This window comes from Dermacentor silvarum, chromosome 7 (genome assembly GCF_013339745.2).
Source record: "Dermacentor silvarum isolate Dsil-2018 chromosome 7, BIME_Dsil_1.4, whole genome shotgun sequence".
Taxonomy (NCBI): Eukaryota; Metazoa; Arthropoda; class Arachnida; order Ixodida; family Ixodidae; genus Dermacentor; species Dermacentor silvarum.
This window is the reverse complement of record NC_051160.1, coordinates 122218792-122235608: the sequence shown is the minus strand read 5'-3', so window position 1 is coordinate 122235608 and position 16817 is coordinate 122218792. Positions and strand designations below refer to the sequence as shown.

Sequence of the window (16817 nt, the reverse complement as noted above, 5' to 3'; positions counted from 1 at the left end):
GGGAAGAAACTTGGTGGTCAAAAAATTACACCATCTTCCCGTAGGGGAACCCTGAGTAGTATGCGAAGCAGCCATGGGGTCGACTCAAGTTCCTATTAATTTTCAGATCGGCCTGTCGCCGTTGCCGTTTCGTGGCAGCGGCTCGAGCCCTCTTCTCCGCGGCGCTGTCCACGGCGCTGACACTGGCGTTGACGCTGGCACTGTCCGTGGCACTCATCGCGGCGTTGCGGGAGGAGAATGAGAGGACGAAGTGAATGCTGATGAGTGGGCGAAGCACCGGGGGATCATTCGGGCAAAACACAGGAAGCGTTCTCCGGAAGCCGGAAGCTTGCTTCCGGAACCGGAAGCTGAAGTGGAAGCGGAACCGGAAGCGGAACCGGAAGTGGACGCCGCGCGGCGGAGGGAGGGAGGGAGTGACATAGCCCCGAGCATAAGATGCTTCGCATCTAAAAACAGGACCACGCAAAAAGCGATGGAACGAGAAATGTTGGCATAACGTTAACAGACAGGAAGAGAGCGGTGTGTGTCACAGAGGAAACGGGGATAGCCGATATTCTAGTTGACACTAAGAGAAAGAGAGAAAAAAAAAACACATGAAGCTGGGTAGGCCATGTAATGCGTAGGTTAGATAACCGGTGGACCATTAGCGTTACAGAATGGGTGCCAAGGGAAGGGAAGCAGAGTCAAGGGCGGCAGAAAACTTGGTGGGGTGATGAAATTGGGAAATTTGCAGGCGCAAGTTGGTCACAGCTAGCGCAAGACAGGGGCAATTGAATATGTCCACTGCCTCCATCCTGCAGTGGACACTAAAATGGCTTCTACTGCTGATGATGATAAAACACTCACACATTGAAGTAGAGCAGACTCTGGTTTATTCACATTCATTTATGGTGAAGACCTTCAAAAGACAAAGAAGCCTGGAATTCTCTCGCTAGCTTTGTACACTTCTTATCAAAATTATAGATTTTCTCAATTTATTCACTTAGCACATATCTAAAATCTGCCCGACTCTTGGCCAATCTCCGTGAGTGGGTATGTGCAAAGACGTTAAGGTCATCATCATCATCATCATCATCAGCTCATACCAAGGGCTTGTACTAGCCAGTTGATGTCGACGAAGAAGAAGAATGTCTACTTTGTGGAGCGGCGTCATTTTTCTGTGCTGGCTGTTTCATTCTCAGCTATGCACTGCTGACTTGTTCACATCTACTCACGACATGCAAGAGGCCATGGCCACCGAGGCTCTCAGCTTGGAAGACGCGCACTACTTCTTGTCTCTGGAAGAGATCCGCCTGGACCGAGCCGCAGTGGAGCACCGGAGGCGACTGTCCAGCTTTCCTCACATTGGCTCCGACACGGTCTTGGGAAAATTCATCCGGGCGTGTCGCTTGTACGCGTTGCACTCAGACGCGGCGTCCGCGGCGTCCTTGCCGGCGCTGTTGCCGGCATTCGCGGCCCCTTCGTCCCGTAAGTGGTGGCCCGCTGACAGCGACATTGCGGGGGGTGCCGATGGCTTATGCAAACTACAGCGAGTCTACGAGGTCCCCGTCGCGCGAATCGCGGCCATGAGAACTCGTCGGCTGCCACCCGCGTCACCGGAAGATCTGAGCTACGTCGCGAGAGGCTGTTACGCGAACGGGACGCATGGTAACACGACGGTCTGGTCTCAGCAAGCGCTTGCCGTGGGACTGAATGCAGGATCTAGCGCTCGGAAACTCGAATTGGGACTCTGGTGGCTTCGGGCCAACGACGCGAGGCGAGCGGCGTTAAAGCCAAGGCATCGGCATCTATATCCTGCCCCGCCGGACACCGACGTGCACGAATACAAATCCGTCTGCGCAGAAAAGGGCGATTTGAGAAGGACGACTGGAGAACTCGGGTGCGTTTTGTGGACTGGTGGCGGGGACCCGCGGTTAATACTGGCGCCGCTCAAGCTGGAAGTGTTGTCCCTAACACCTCGTGTCGTGATCTTCGTTGACTTCCTCACTGCATCTGAAGCGGATTATATTCAGGAAGCCGGGCGTACAGGTTTGGAACGTGGATCCATTTACGACTGGGAAAATCCAGACGGAATCACCAGTTCCAAACGCATTAGCAAGGTACGAATAACCACACTGCATAATATTTTGTGTGATAACTAATATTCTTAACTTAAGCCTGATGTAGTTTTCAGCTATTGATATTACGACAGTTTCTTTAGGCTTGCGACATTTTTCATATACGGTGACTCTAACTGAGAGATAACGTTCTGAGTTTGAAAATTGATAAAGAATATCTGGGGACACAAGTGGTCTAGACGATTCAAGATGAAGTCTTCGGATGTGATTTTCTTCGTGTTGCTTTGACAGACATCTACCTTAAAAAAAACTGAAGAATAATATTTGCAACTTGTGTATTCGGCTAAGATCGTGTCCCACAACGCAATCGCATAGCTTAGACGACTTATAAATAAAATTACTTTGAAAGCACTGTATATGCTCATCTATATACCAGGGGCCCTATAACGTAAAACTATTGCAATCTGTTTTACTCCAATCTCCTAGCGTCAAATTTACGTAACCGCCAACGCAAGCATCAGGCGGTGACCGGCAGCGTTGTTTGAACAGCCCCATCCAACGCTCTCCTCGTTTATAGGAGGTCACCTTTATTGCCTACAGTGAGCGGTTTTTCTTATCTAATTGGCTGGCAAGAGGCGAGGAGCACGCTCAAGTGCAAAGGGTTTCGAAGGGGCCGAGCCAGCGCACTGAAAAATAGATAATCGGATGAAGAGGGTGGTGCCGGCGTCTCCAATTGGTCTGCTTCCCCTCACTTAGCTTGCGGTGGCTGGTTGGAAATCGCAGCGGCGTGCAACGGAAGGTTAATAATGCCGCTAAAACGGATCTTCAGCAAGGGAGAGTTGGCAGAGCGATGTCGTATACGTGCCGAAAGGGCTCGATAACGTTTTACTGCCACGCAAGGAAGTTTATTATACGTAAATAAAGCCATGCTCATTGGTAGGTGCTAGTAGCGAGTGCCTCAGCGATCAGCGGGCAGCCATCTTTTTATTCCTTTCGGAACGGGGCAGTCTCTGGCTATTCAGAAAAAAATTTCAGTTTTGTTCGGCATATTCTTTAGTGCATATTTGCCGCGTACACATTGATTTGACGCGTTGAGTTTTTGCTGTTTTGTGACGTCACGTGATCGACAGGCGAAGTGGGCGCAGCCCGAAAACTTTTGGCTAATGGCGAAAAGGCATCGAATCAGGAATAATTATTTTTCTTTTGTTCGGGGTGGCCCGAAATTTTTTTTCATCAATCGTGGAGGGCTGATTGCAGAATTGGAATCGTAAGTTTGGAATGCCTTGACGTTATAGCGCCTCAGCTGCGAACTACATAATTTTCTCGCGGCATCGAAGTCGCATATCTGAGCTTGACTCAACAGTTTCACGAGAAATAAAAAGGTTGTAGCCACCGAAAAAAAAATTCTGGACTAGTGAACCTTGAAGCAAATTCCTATTGCTGTGCCTATACAACTTTACTCTGCGTACTCTTGTAACACCGCAACATAAGAAATCGTTACATTTCGATTTATTACTTGCAGGGATTCCGAAAAAAAAAGATATCCAGCGCTCACGTAAGGAAATATTTTTCTACAGTAAGGTTGAAGAGCCTCGATTTATTGCTGTAATTGGAAGCCGCTTGAGTATACGCCAATGGCCAAAAGTTCTAGGGCTGTAAGAAAGCAAACCGCGCTTTGAGGAAATTAAGGGGAACTGCAGAACTGGATCCTGCCCCTCATTTGCCCTCATCGCGTCGACGTGTGTCGTTTCACGCGTACAGTAAACCTATTTCATCGAAAATGCCACTTTAGGAATACCGCATGATTAGTAAACAAAGACTTTACCGTTATAAAAGCACAACTTTGTTACATCAATCGTGGAAGCAAATCAGTAATTCAGCAAATAACGCATACGATTCACACTGCAATAAGCGAGTTTTCTGAGAATCGGGAAGGCGACCAGGGGGCTTACAGGAGTAGACGCGCTTAGCACGGGCGTAGCCAGAAATTTTTTTCGGGGCGCGGGGGGGGGGGGGGGGGGGGGCAAGCTTCTGCTTTCCTCTACGTCACGTGCTCGATAATAAATACCGGTAGTTTAAGCAGACTCTATACATGTATGCTAAAGACATGGGATCCCCCCCCCCCCCCCCCCCCCCCTCGCGTGTGCGTGTGCTTGTGAAGAAATTAAGTAAAAAGTGAAGTAAGCTCAGTAAATACAGTAAGTACGACAGGTACAGTGGGCGTTTGGAGCAACGGTCTCTCATCGCGCCACTGAATGGACCAGTCTTCGAAAACCCATCATTCAGACCACCCGTCCGATTGGAGAAGACATCATTAATTGTTAATTTCAGTTAAGCGTAGATGGCCTCGTCCTCGTCGGGGCGAAGTGCGTTTCATAAGTCAAGGACGGCTATACGCGTGAAAATGCACGTGTGACCAGGCTATACCTACTCCCATAGCAATAGCTTGTTCGCTGCGTCTTTGCGCTAGAAAACTGAAATACGCAAAAAAACGCGTAAGGTTTTTTTTTTTTTTTTTTTTTTAAGCTTTCGTCGCCCTGCTCCCTCATACGAGAGGGTTGCATTTCCTGCGGCAAGTGCATGGGCTGCTGTGTCTTCCGCTGTGTGCGAGCGTGCTGCCGTCATTTGCCTTTACGTCAACAGATTCAGAATTGTACAGAATATTTCACCGCACAGCATAGATATGGCATGTGTACGCATTTTAAGTAGTGCGTGCAACTCATTTCTGCTTCACTTACGCCGGTGCAAACAGGAAGCGGCCTTGTACCTCACAGAATCTCGACTGATTGGTGTACTAGTGATGCAGGATGAACTCCGGTCTTGTTCAGTGCATCGTGCACATAATCAATTTCTCAGGACGCGTGAACTCCTACGAGAACTGTCAGCGCCTGCAACAAGAGTTTACTTACGCTGTACTGCGCACAGCAGTAATTCATGCATGCTTGTCGGCTGTCTGTTTCGTGTATTCTGTTGCGAGTCGGTGGAATTTCACTGCTGTCATCAACCCCTTCGTGTGTACATTGCTGGTTTGGGATTCCACAACAAAACAGCAACTACCAGCCTTCCGTAATTGCTGGTTTGGGATTCAACAACACAACAGTAATTACCAGCCTTCCGTAGCGGCGCAATCGCAAACAAGAAACGTTTCTCGCAAGATCCTGCGCGAGCGCGGCCTAACCGGCACCTGAAGGGAAGCGGCGGAAATGTATACCGGATATTTCGACCACCTGGGGTCTTTAACGTGCACCTAAATCTAAGTAAGCGGACCTCGAGCGTTTTAGCCATCATCTAAAATGCGGCTGCCGCATTTGTTGCTTCATTTGTTGCGCATTTGTTGCTTCAGAATGCGGCCGCCACATTCTCGCCCAAAACTTCACAGAGTGTCAAAGCCTTGGCAAACACCGTGACAGTTTTTTCCATACGCAGACATGATTCGCTGTAAATTACCAACCCAAACGGAAGCGCCCAGGAATGAAATTGTGATAGTAGCACCGGTTTCATGAATTATGTCAGCGCGAAGCGACGAGAACTAAAGGTGGGTAAGTTGGGGGGGGGGGGGGCTGAACCCCCCCCCCCCTGGCGCTTAGGGTGCTTCGATGTCCTCCTCGCCCACCGCTCCGTACAGGAGGGTAGAGACAACCACGGCGTCTACTATGGCGTCCGCTGTTCCCATGCCCACTCCGAGGGATGCCTTTGCGGCACGCGTGTGTATGAGCAATTTGTACGCAGCGCAGGGGCTTTATGTGGATAAAAGTACTATGGAAAGGTATAATTACTTGTTGATTGTTACGCAAGTAATATTTCGGAGGCTTTACAGTCAAGCAGCACTGTTAAATAGGCTGCCTCCCGCGGTCATGTAATGATGCAGCCTGAAATCGTTCTGAAACGCGTTACGACCGCTTGTTGGCGTGATAGTTTGTGCACCCTCCAACGGGAACAAGGTTGCATGACACTCGCTCTTTCTTTCTACAGGTGGGAAATAACGCGTTTACTTAATCATTTGTGCAGAATGGACGGTTGAATGTCGAATTCCCACATAACTAAGCATTGCTGTTCTTCAGACAGCTTTGCGCAACAAGCTGCGCTTCTTAAGAAGTAATTATGCAGCAGGCAGTAAAGATAACGAGTCAATAAATGGCGAGTGAGTACGTGATTATTGTAACGACGTTGCGATCTAAGTACATGGTTTATTATGTACTGTCATTTGTCACACGTTTTTGGCACAGCTCCTCGGACCACAGAGCAAAAACCAGGAAATTTAGCTTTTCATTAATTTAAACAAAGCAAATTACAATATTACTGTGAGGTCAACTTGATATGTAGAAGAACGGAAGTGAAAACAGTCTGATAAAACTAGATTTCCAGGTATACATGCAATTTAACACGACAGGACCTACCCGGACGAAACACAACAACGCCATTTTAGTACCCCAATGTAGAACAAATGCCTACAAGGGCTCCTTTTTCCCAACGACCATTGCTGAGTGGAACGGGCTGTCGAATGAGGTGGTGAACCTGACAGCGTCTGAATCTTTCAAATGCTAAGCATTTCGTGGCGAACATTTGCCACTTTGAGAGTATCTATCTATCTATCTATCTATCTATCTATCTATCTATCTATCTATCTATCTATCTATCTATCTATCTATCTATCTATCTATCTATCTATCTATCTATCTATCTATATATCTATCTATCTATCTATCTATCTATCTATCTATCTATCTATCTATCTATCTATCTATCTATCTATCTATCTATCTATCTATCTATCTATCTATCTATCTATCTATCTATCTATCTATCTATCTATCTATCTATCTATCTATCTAGCCGTTTACGTCATGGTGCTCTCATGGTCATTTCGTTAATTTGGTATGTACCAATATTGGTATAGTATGACAAGAGTGTATGACGAACATAACGGATAGGTCATGGCATGGATGCCATGATGTGTGTGTCATGTAGGTCATGAAACCGCCGCTTACGTCTTGGTGCTCTGATGGGTCAAAAGACCTCCAAAGTGGCAAAGAATCGAGAATTAACGATGCGGGCACAGTACGCGGGGTCGAATCGCGCCTCGGCAAGAAAGTTTATTTCCTTTTATTTCTTGACCGTTTCTTGATACGAACCACAAATCACAAATTACGGCTGGCTTAAACAGCTTCGCTGTTAAAAGGCAACAACGTTTACAACGCAGCGCAGCAGCATCGGCTCATATTGCTCACGGACGCGCAGAAACCTACACGCATCGGCAACAGCGTCCCCAGAGACACTTGCCCCTAACTTTCACACACACACGGTATATTGGGCGGAATGGAATAACTCGGAAGAAGCGTTGAGCGACTGCTACATATTACAAACTAAGGTATACGCAACAACTTCCAGGAAAAAGTTCTACCACACCAGACTCGCGAACTGCAGTAAGGTTCAGAATGAAAGAAGGGCCGCGTCTGCTGAAAGCATAGATGGCACAGATGCCATAGATGGCAACCATTGTCAATCATAGACAATGGCTACTGAGTATTTTTTTCGCGGTATATGTGATCCTGTAGAAGGCTCATGCTTGTAAAAAGGAAGTTTACGATGCCGCTTTATAAAAAGAATCAGCCGGCGGCATAACCAAACTCTTGCCTTCCTTTGAAAAACAATTTTGGCTACGTGAATGAACTTATTAGCAATGTATAAATCACAATTCTCAGAGAGGAGATTAAGAAGCACCGAAACGAAAAAAAAAAGATAGTAATGTTGTTCTCGTACTTTTTCTGTTTTCATTTTAATGAAGGTGTCCTGGCTCTGGGACGCCGACCATCTTTTCCTGGCGCCTCTCACTCGTCGCATAGGCCTGGCCGCGGGCCTGTCCTTGGAATCTGCCGAGCCTTTCCAAGTGGCCAACTACGGCCTCGGCGGACACTACACGCCGCACGACGACGCTAACAGCTTCGACCAGGTCGCGGACCAGTGGGACATGCGGGACGGCAACCGCGTGGCCACCATGCTCCTCTACCTGTCCGACGTCTCGCTAGGGGGCGCCACCGCTTTCGTCAACTTGCAGCTCGCCGTGAAGCCACGGCGCGGCTCGGCCCTCTACTGGTACGACCTGGCGCCGTACTCGGGAAGCGACGGGCCCGTCCACTTTGCCTTCTGGCACCAGATGAAAGCGGTAGACAACCGGACCAATCACGTGGGCTGTCCCGTCCTCTGGGGAACCAAGTGGATAGCCACGAAATGGATTCGCGAGCGCTACAATGTTGTCGTGCGCTTCGACTACCCAGGGTAACCGAGCGCCTATTGGCAGCACACCCGCTGCTTCCGCGCTGGAAGGGACCAGGCTGCCGGCAGTTGCACTCGCATGTCGATCGTCGTCGTCGGTCGGCGTGCTACCACTGTGGATTCGGGAGGAGCGATTTTTGTGTTGAGAGCGGCGTAGAGAAGGGGCGCAAGAGTTTAGCAAAGAACAGAAACGAAGTGTGATCTACGAATTGAGAACACTAGCTGGCAATAGAAAAATATTAGTCATCTCAAGTTTCACTCGTTTACATTAAAGCTTCCATGGCTTCAAAGTAACGCGTCAGCCGTGTTTGCATTATTGCATGTTACTTTATTTATGAATGCAAGAAAAGCGACTCTTTTATTAACTGAGAATAGTTTCATTGCAGTTAAGCAACACCTTTAAAAAAGTCGCAGTTTCGCCCGAAAGCCGAAGCATCGATTGCGATAGCTAATTAGTAGAGAGCTATACGAAGCAACAATAGTAGTTTAATGGGCCGTATAAAGTTGGAAACATTTGCTTACTAACTAAATAGATAAGCACGATGTCACGCGCGCACAGTTAAACATGAACACATCTCGCTTGATGAGCGCGGAAACTTGCTGTGAAAACGCCGGAGTGAGAAAGCGCGCCAGCAGCAGCGGGTAAATTGACCTTCGCGCTGTCTCTCATCTCGCTTCAACGCCAACGTCGGAAGCACAGCGCATACGAAGCTACCGGCACTGGACGCATCTACTTTGTCCGCATCGCAAATCGCTTTGAAGATTAGCTCGCGTGGGCGCGCACTTCGCCCACATCGCAGATCTCGTTTAAGATACGGCGCCCGCGCAGCCGCGCTGCGAGCAGCAGCCGACGGGGCAGAACGCACCTCCCTTCCCTCTCCGTCGCCTCGCCCCCGTGCTACAGTGGCTACCCGTGCTACAGTGGCTACCCGTGCCTCGCGCGCGAAAGAAGAACGCGCGCTTCCGGCCTGCCTTCCTCCCTCGCATGCGCTACATTGAGCCACGATTGCCGGCTCACCCTTGCGCGCTTTCACTCGCACACACAGCGTGCGGCGCGTGGCGACGATTTTATCGCCCTTGGACTTTATGTGGGACATCACGGCAACAGCGACGGCAGAAATGCACCTATAGTGTCCATATAATTGCGTGCCACAACCATGATATGGTTATGAAGCACGCCGTAGTGGGACTCCGGATTAGTTTAGACCACCTGGGGTTCTTTAACGTGTAACCAATGCACGGTACAGGGTTGTTTTCACATTTCGCCCAATCGAAATGCGGCCGCGGCAAGGATTCGATCCCGCACCTTCGGGCTTAGCAGCGCAACGCGATACCCACAACGTCGCCACGATGGGTGGCTCAATAAATGCATTTACTGTCCTAGGGTCTATGACGTAAAGCTATTTCAATCTCCTGACGTGAAATTTACGCAACCGTCGACGCATTCATCGGGTGGTGACCAGCAGCGTTCTTTGAACAGACCAATGAAACGCTCTCCTTGTTTATAGAAAGTTACCTTTGTTTGCTTTCAAAGCGAATAGCATCGCCTACCTTGATAGGTTTTTCTTATCTAATTGGCTGACCAGAGACGAAGAGCCCGCAGAAGTGGAGAGGGTTTCGGTTTGGCCGAGCTAGCACAGTGAAAGGAGATTAAACGGATGAGGAGGGTAGCGCCGGTGATTGGCCCGCTTCTCCTTGCTTAGCTTTCGTGGCTGGTGGAAAATTGCGGGGTGTCGTGCAATATGGGAGGGTAACTATGCCACTCAAATGGGTCTTCAGAGAAGAAAAGTTGACAAAGCGATGTCGTGTACGTGTTGAAAGGACTCGACAACGTTATGTTGTCACGCAAAACTTTTTATTACACGCAAACAAATCCATTCTTGCCGGCAGTTCCGAGTAGCCAGTGCGAGATCGATCAGCGGGCAGCCATCTTCCATTAATTTTGGAATGGGGCAGTCCGCGGCTATTTCGAAAAAAAAATCAGTTTTGTTCAGCACATTATTGTATGAAATGTTCCACGGCGTAGAAGCCGTGGACCACTTCTTGAAACCAAGTACGATACGTTCCACGCCATCTGAGGAGCTGCTGACAGGCCAATATTTCTTTCTTTGCTATATGAAGGTATCGAGGCTTGGCTACCAAAGTCCAGTTTCTCTCTATGCAATAGGGGGGAAATTAGGGAAGCAGCACAAATTTTGTAAAACATATATATCCAATAGGCAATGAATACGCCGAAAGCCAAAAGTAGAGCAAGGACATTTTTGTTTTTATGAATTGTCAAATTTTTAATACAGTTTTTCTCCAGCAGTCCCGTAGGATGGTTATGCAAATCAGTTTCCGTTCTACTTCGCAAGAAGACTGCCATTTCGGCTTCACTTCTCAACAAATGCTACCCAGCGTTCTTAGCCCCTTTTCTCCGGACTTCTTACTAGCTAGCGGCAAACCTGCCCACATCACTGTAGCAATCCACTTCAATAAATGCAGTGTGCATCATCATCATCCTCATCATCATCAGCCTATAATAATTTCCAATGCAGGATGAAAGCCTCTCCCTGCGATCTCCAATTACCCCTGTCTTGCGCTAGCTGATTTCAACTTGCGTCTGCCTAGTTTTCTGCCATCCTCGACTGCGCTTCCCTTCTCTTGGTATCCACGCTGTAACTATAATGGTCCACCGGTTATCCATCCTACGCATTACATGGCCAGCCCAGCTCCATTCTTTCCGCTTAATGTCAAGTAGAATATCGGCTATCCCCGTTTGCTCTCTGATCTACACCGCTGTCTTTCGCTCTCTTAACGTTAGGCCTAACATTTTTCGTTCCATCGCTCTTTGTACGGTCCTTAACTTGTTCTCGAGCTTCTTTGTTAGCCTCCAAGTTTCTGCCCCATATGTTAGCACCGTTAGAATGCAATGATTGTACACTTTTCTTTTGAACGACAGTGGTAAGCTCCCAGTCAGGATTTGGCAATGCCTTCCGTATGCACACTAACCCAATTTTATTCTTCTGTAAATTTCTTTCTCGTGATCAGGGTCCCCTGTGAGTAATCGGCCTAGATAAATGCACTCCTTTACAGACTCTAGAGGCTGACTGGCGATCCTGAATCCTTGTTCCCTTGCCAGGCTATTGAACATTATCTTTGTCTTCTGCATATTAATCTTCAACCCCACTCTTACACTTTCTCGGTTAAGGTCCTCAATCATTTCTTTTAATTCGTCCCCATTGTTGCTGAATAGGACGATGTCATCTGCAAACCCAAGGTTGCTGAGATATTCGCCATTGATCCTCACTACTAAGCCTTCCCAGTCTAAGAGCTTGAATATTTCTTCTAAGCATGCAGTGAATAGCATTGGAGAGATTGTGTCTCCTTGACTGACCCCTTTCTTGATAGGTAACTTTCTGCTTTTCTTGTGGAGAACTAAGGTAGCTGTGGAACCCTTGTAGATATTTGCCAAGATATTCACGTATGCCTCCTGTACTCCTTAACTACGCAATGTCTCTATGACTGCTGGTATCTCTACTGGATCAAATGCCCTGTCATAATCTATGAAAGCCATATAGAGAGGTTGATTGTACTTCGCAGATTTCTCGATTACCCGATTGATGACATAGATATGATCCATCATGCAAGGAGCATATGCAAGCGTTATTTTTAATTCTGTTTGTAGAATCCAGGCAAGGAACTATGTGAATCATTGTATTGGCCAATTCACACCACAAAAGTGTAGTATTGGGGCCGAACATTAGCTAAAACAAGACGTCGTCACAAAAAAAAACTTTATTGAAAGTTGCTACATTGTAATTACCGGACAATGAACATAAGGGTTAAACAAGCAATCATTGACTTCGAGTACGTGTCGTATTTCTAATAAATAGTTAAACGAGCATTGGGTTTCACTATGCGGCTAATGAAAGTTTCCTGGTGCATTCGCTTACCTTAGTAGAAATCTTTCGTTCATCGGTAGTGACTTCCAGTATGACAATAAAGCGCCATCGCTGGCCACGAGCCCGAACATGAATGGATGTTGTTAAAAACGCAGCAATGCGATCCGATTGCGTCCGTGCTTCTAACAGCAAGGGGGAAGCAGTAATCGTCGATACTGTTACAGACACATGCATTTCCATACTAATTCAGCGTGAATAAGTTGTGTGTCGCGTTGCCGCTGAACTTGTACGATATTTAGAATAAATGAACCTGACAGCCTTGCGCTGTATCATTTCAAGAGCATCGATGTTAGAGAGAGAGAAAAAAACATTTATTGTTCATGTTAGTTTTTGTATAGGGATCCCAGGCAATGCGGGCGTATTTTAGTTTAGTACTAGTACTAGGAGGTGTATGTTTTAGCTTATGTCTGAGAAAGCAAAGTTTCTTGAATGAAGATTTACATATGTTAGAGATGTGAGTACTCCAGCTGAGGTTGTTGGCTTTTGTGATTCCCAAGTACTTGTACTCGCTGACTTCCCCAAGCAGTTCGGAACCTAGTTTGTAGACAAACGACAGTTTTTTTAATTTTGCTTTTAGTTGCTGGCATGTAGACTGTTTTACTGGTATTTAATTCCATGCTCCACTGACGACACCAGGAAAGAATGCTTTGGAGATTAGAGTTTAGTAGTAATTGATCTTCATGGCAGTTAATTTCATTATACAGTGCACAATTGTACGCAAATACTCTAATTTGAACAGGGAAATGAATTTAATTTGTAATGTCATTCATGTATATCAAGAATAGTACAGGGCCCAGTACACTGCCCTGGGGCACTCCAGATGGTACTGGAAGTTCGTAGGATGAGAGATCATTATTTGAAACAAACTGCATGCGGTTACTAAGATAAGCAGCCATCCAATTCACTAAGTAGGTTGAAAGATTAATTGATTCTAGTTTATGAATAACCTTGTTATGTGATTCGAGATCAAACGCTCTTGTAAAATATAAAATATAAAACCAATTTGACCGGTCCTATCAAGAACACTACCAAATTGAGAATAACTGTTGGTAGTTAATTGTGTAACAGTAGAAAAACCCTTGCGAAAACCGTGTTGGCAAGACGAAAGTATGTTTTTATCACCTATAAACCTATTAATTTCATTAGCTATGATAAGTTCAAGTAGCTAGCAACATGATGAAGTTAGTGACATAGGACAATAACTTATCACTAGTGTGGCGTCACCTTTTTTCAGTACAGGTACAACACGTGCCAAGAGCCAATCTCTAGGCAGGGTAGCTGAAGACAAGGACACTTGAAATACAGGGTGTTTCAGTTAACTTGGGCCAAACTTTAAAAACATACAAATTGTACGTAGCTGTCAGAACCAAGGTAATGTTGTTTGACGTCGCTTGGAGATAGTCAGAATATTTCTTCATTCCGCCTATTTATATAAATAGCCGTAATTAATTATTCAATTTCTCAAATATTATAATTAAACGAAATGTGTCAATGAGAACGTTGTAGAGCATAAAAAAAAACTACCGATACAGCTTTCTGTTGCTCAATACGAGCTACATATAAGTGTTTTTTCGAGCGTAAAAGAAGCCCGCGAATACACGCGAAGTGCCTCGGGCGCAGTAACGCGGAGATATTGCAGTGGCCCGAAATTTCTATTGCCAAGGCTGGCGTGACGAAAGCGATGACGTCAAAATCACCGTTGCTTACTCGGGAGCATCCCCATTAGATTTTATGGCAGTCGGGCCGGGTAGCATGACGTCATGAATCGCAGTAAACAGGCCTTGTGCTATCTAGGTGGTGTTGCCGAAGTGTGCGCCCGCGGGAGCTTCATCTTCAAAGCGATCTGCGATGGACCAAAGTGCATTCGCCGAGTGCCGGTAGCTTCGTATGCGCTGCGCTTTCGATGTTTAGTTCGCCGTTGAAGCGAGAGTCAGCGCGAAGGTCAATTGTCTCGCTGCCGCTGGTGCGCTTTATCACTCCAGCGTTTTGACGAGCTCCCGCAGTCATCGAGTGAGATGTGTTCATTCATGTTCACCTGTGCGCGCGTGACACTGTGCTCGTTTATTTAGTTAGTAGGCCAATACTTACAACTTTAAATGGCCGATAAATACTACTACCCTTATTTTGTATAGCTGTCTACTAATTTGCTATCGCGATCGATGCTTCGCCTTTCGGGCGAAACTGCGACGTTTTTCTGACGGATTTTACTTTAAGAAATTCAATTTTTGATCACTAACCCCTTGCGCCACGTGGAGGGCCTATGTGGTCGGGGTGGTTCGGGATGATGTGGCTCGGCATGATTATTTCCGCCAGAAGCCGATGCTTAACGCCGACGCTGAAGCAGACACCGACGCCGACACCGACGCCGGATTTTCTGCGACACGGGGCTCTTAACGCTATCGCGTTAAAATTGAAGACCAGCAAGCACTGCTTTGCGCAGCGCTCATTAATTTTTGTTCATTATTAGTATTTGCTTCTCCAAACTCATTTTTATGTGTAAGCTTTATAAAAGAACGCTCGAGAACGCTGTAAATGACGTAGGAATGAAATTGCATATAAAATGCATCATTAAAGCGTCACAAGAACATCAATACATGTGCAAATTATGGGGTACGGTTTGCCTAAACGTTTGCTAGAAGGGTTTGCTTGTTCAAAGCACGTGTGATTGTCTTCTAACTGAATTTTGGCATAATGTTTTATGCAGGTAACAATACCTTTACAGACAGTCGCTGGCATAAATAAAGAATAACCATCAGATCAACACTGTTTTTTTTTGTCTTGGTGTCTTTCTGCAACTGACCAAAATGTCAGTACAACGAAAATGCACAACAATGACATTCAATGAATATAGCGAAATCGTTTACACTATATTTAGAATAATAAGAAAAGTGGCAGTAACCATCTCTCTATGAATGTCGACGGTGATGCGTCAGCGTTAAATCAATATATCCACACAACCCTATTGCAAAAACCAGCGTCTTCCAGGGCCTTCCAGCGTGAAACCAGCATGGAAACCAGCGCGTTTTTTGACACTGGGTGGCACTGGGGACGCTGGCGCATGCTGGGAGTCACTAGGAGTCACTGCGACACTGGTGAGATCGCTGGATAAGTGCTGGGTCACACTCGACGAGACGCTGGTTTCGCTGCTATGACGCTGGGGCGCACTGGTGTGCGCTGTACATGCGCTGGAGCTCGCTGGCTCGTACTGGAGACTGCGCTGGTTTCGTTTGTGCCGCACTGCCGGAGTATAGGCGCTGTTGAATATTAAATGCTTGATACAATTTTATGCGCATCTCCTGTCCAAAAAACAGACTCCTGTCCTAAATATAGCGCTATAAGTTGGGATCATAAATGCCTATTTCGTGTCGGCGGTGTTGCAGCTTGGAATAAAGGTGCGCGATGCTAGCCCATGCATATGCGACACTTGAGATCACTTTCGCTTTGTACATTTGCTTCCCCTGTGCAGGGTAGCAAACTGGATACCTACCTTCCGGTTAACCTCCCTGCCTTTCCAATCTCATTTATCTCTCTCTCTCTCTCTCTCTCTCTCCTTTTGACTGTGCGGATAGCTATATTCGTGAACGAAATTACGCAACGCAGATAACGCCTCGTTTTCTAGTAGTTTGTACGCAATCGATGACTGCGAGTTGTCGCAGTGTTGTACAGTCGACACTAAACCGAGCAGCCGTTCAGACGCGTTCGAACGGACCTCAAAAAGCCTGCCGCTGATTGATATTATCGCACCGACAACAAAGCTGCGGTGATTCGTGCGCTTCCACTTTCCCTGCTGTACTAAAAATAATAGTTAAAAGGTTCTGAAGCTCAAATACAAACATTTTCGCATCCGCCCGGTACCCACACCGAGATCGTTCGCTTCAACCGAAGGTTAAGCCTACCGTACGTACCCGCCCAGTTCGTCTACACTATATCGGCCCGTCTGTGCTGAGGAATCAACAATTCACGAGGATAAATCACTCTGTAGTTCACCTTTCCTATCGGTGTTTTTAAACAGATCATTCTTTCGTGTGTAAAGTGTCAGCATAACAAGCGATGAGCGCCGATAGGACGTTATAAGCATACCTATATGTGCTCTCGCCGAAGGCTGTCAGCCGCATTAACCGACCGCTTCCCTTACGGAGATATGTGCCTAAACATACGTGTCGATTGAAAAGCATTGTCGAGCTATGGAAATGTTGCATTACCTTTGCGCGAAGAATACGAAACGGCTGTCAAAATCGGCTGTAACGGCCCGTACAACATTCCAGGTCGGCGGTTCTTTTAAGGCTTCTTTCGTTGTTAATATACCAATTGCAAAAGCAAATCAGTGTTGCAGCACTTCCAGGCATGCTATGCAATACAGACAACAACTTTTTCGTTCTGATAGAAGCGTAAGTTTTAATTGAAGGCGATATCGCATCTACCATGTCTGTGCGATACGTCTGTGCAAAGCTAGAACTTTGTCAACGCGTTGACATGGCAAAATATGATCAGGTAATCGTGGATCGTCGTGGCGTAGTGGTAAGATACTGGAATTGGGAGCTGT

The 16817-nt window shown here is 46.7% G+C and overlaps 1 protein-coding gene across 1 annotated transcript; it reads left to right on the top strand.

The window, feature by feature from the left end:
• Positions 1 to 1139: 1139 nt before the first annotated feature.
• On the top strand, positions 1140 to 8603 carry LOC119458405 (prolyl 4-hydroxylase subunit alpha-2). The gene is made up of 2 exons (XM_037720245.2): positions 1140 to 2099; positions 7843 to 8603. The coding sequence occupies exons 1-2, from the start codon at positions 1218 to 1220 to the stop codon at positions 8335 to 8337; spliced, it is 1377 nt and encodes a 458-aa protein (XP_037576173.2). The 5' UTR covers positions 1140 to 1217; the 3' UTR covers positions 8338 to 8603.
• Positions 8604 to 16817: the final 8214 nt, after the last annotated feature.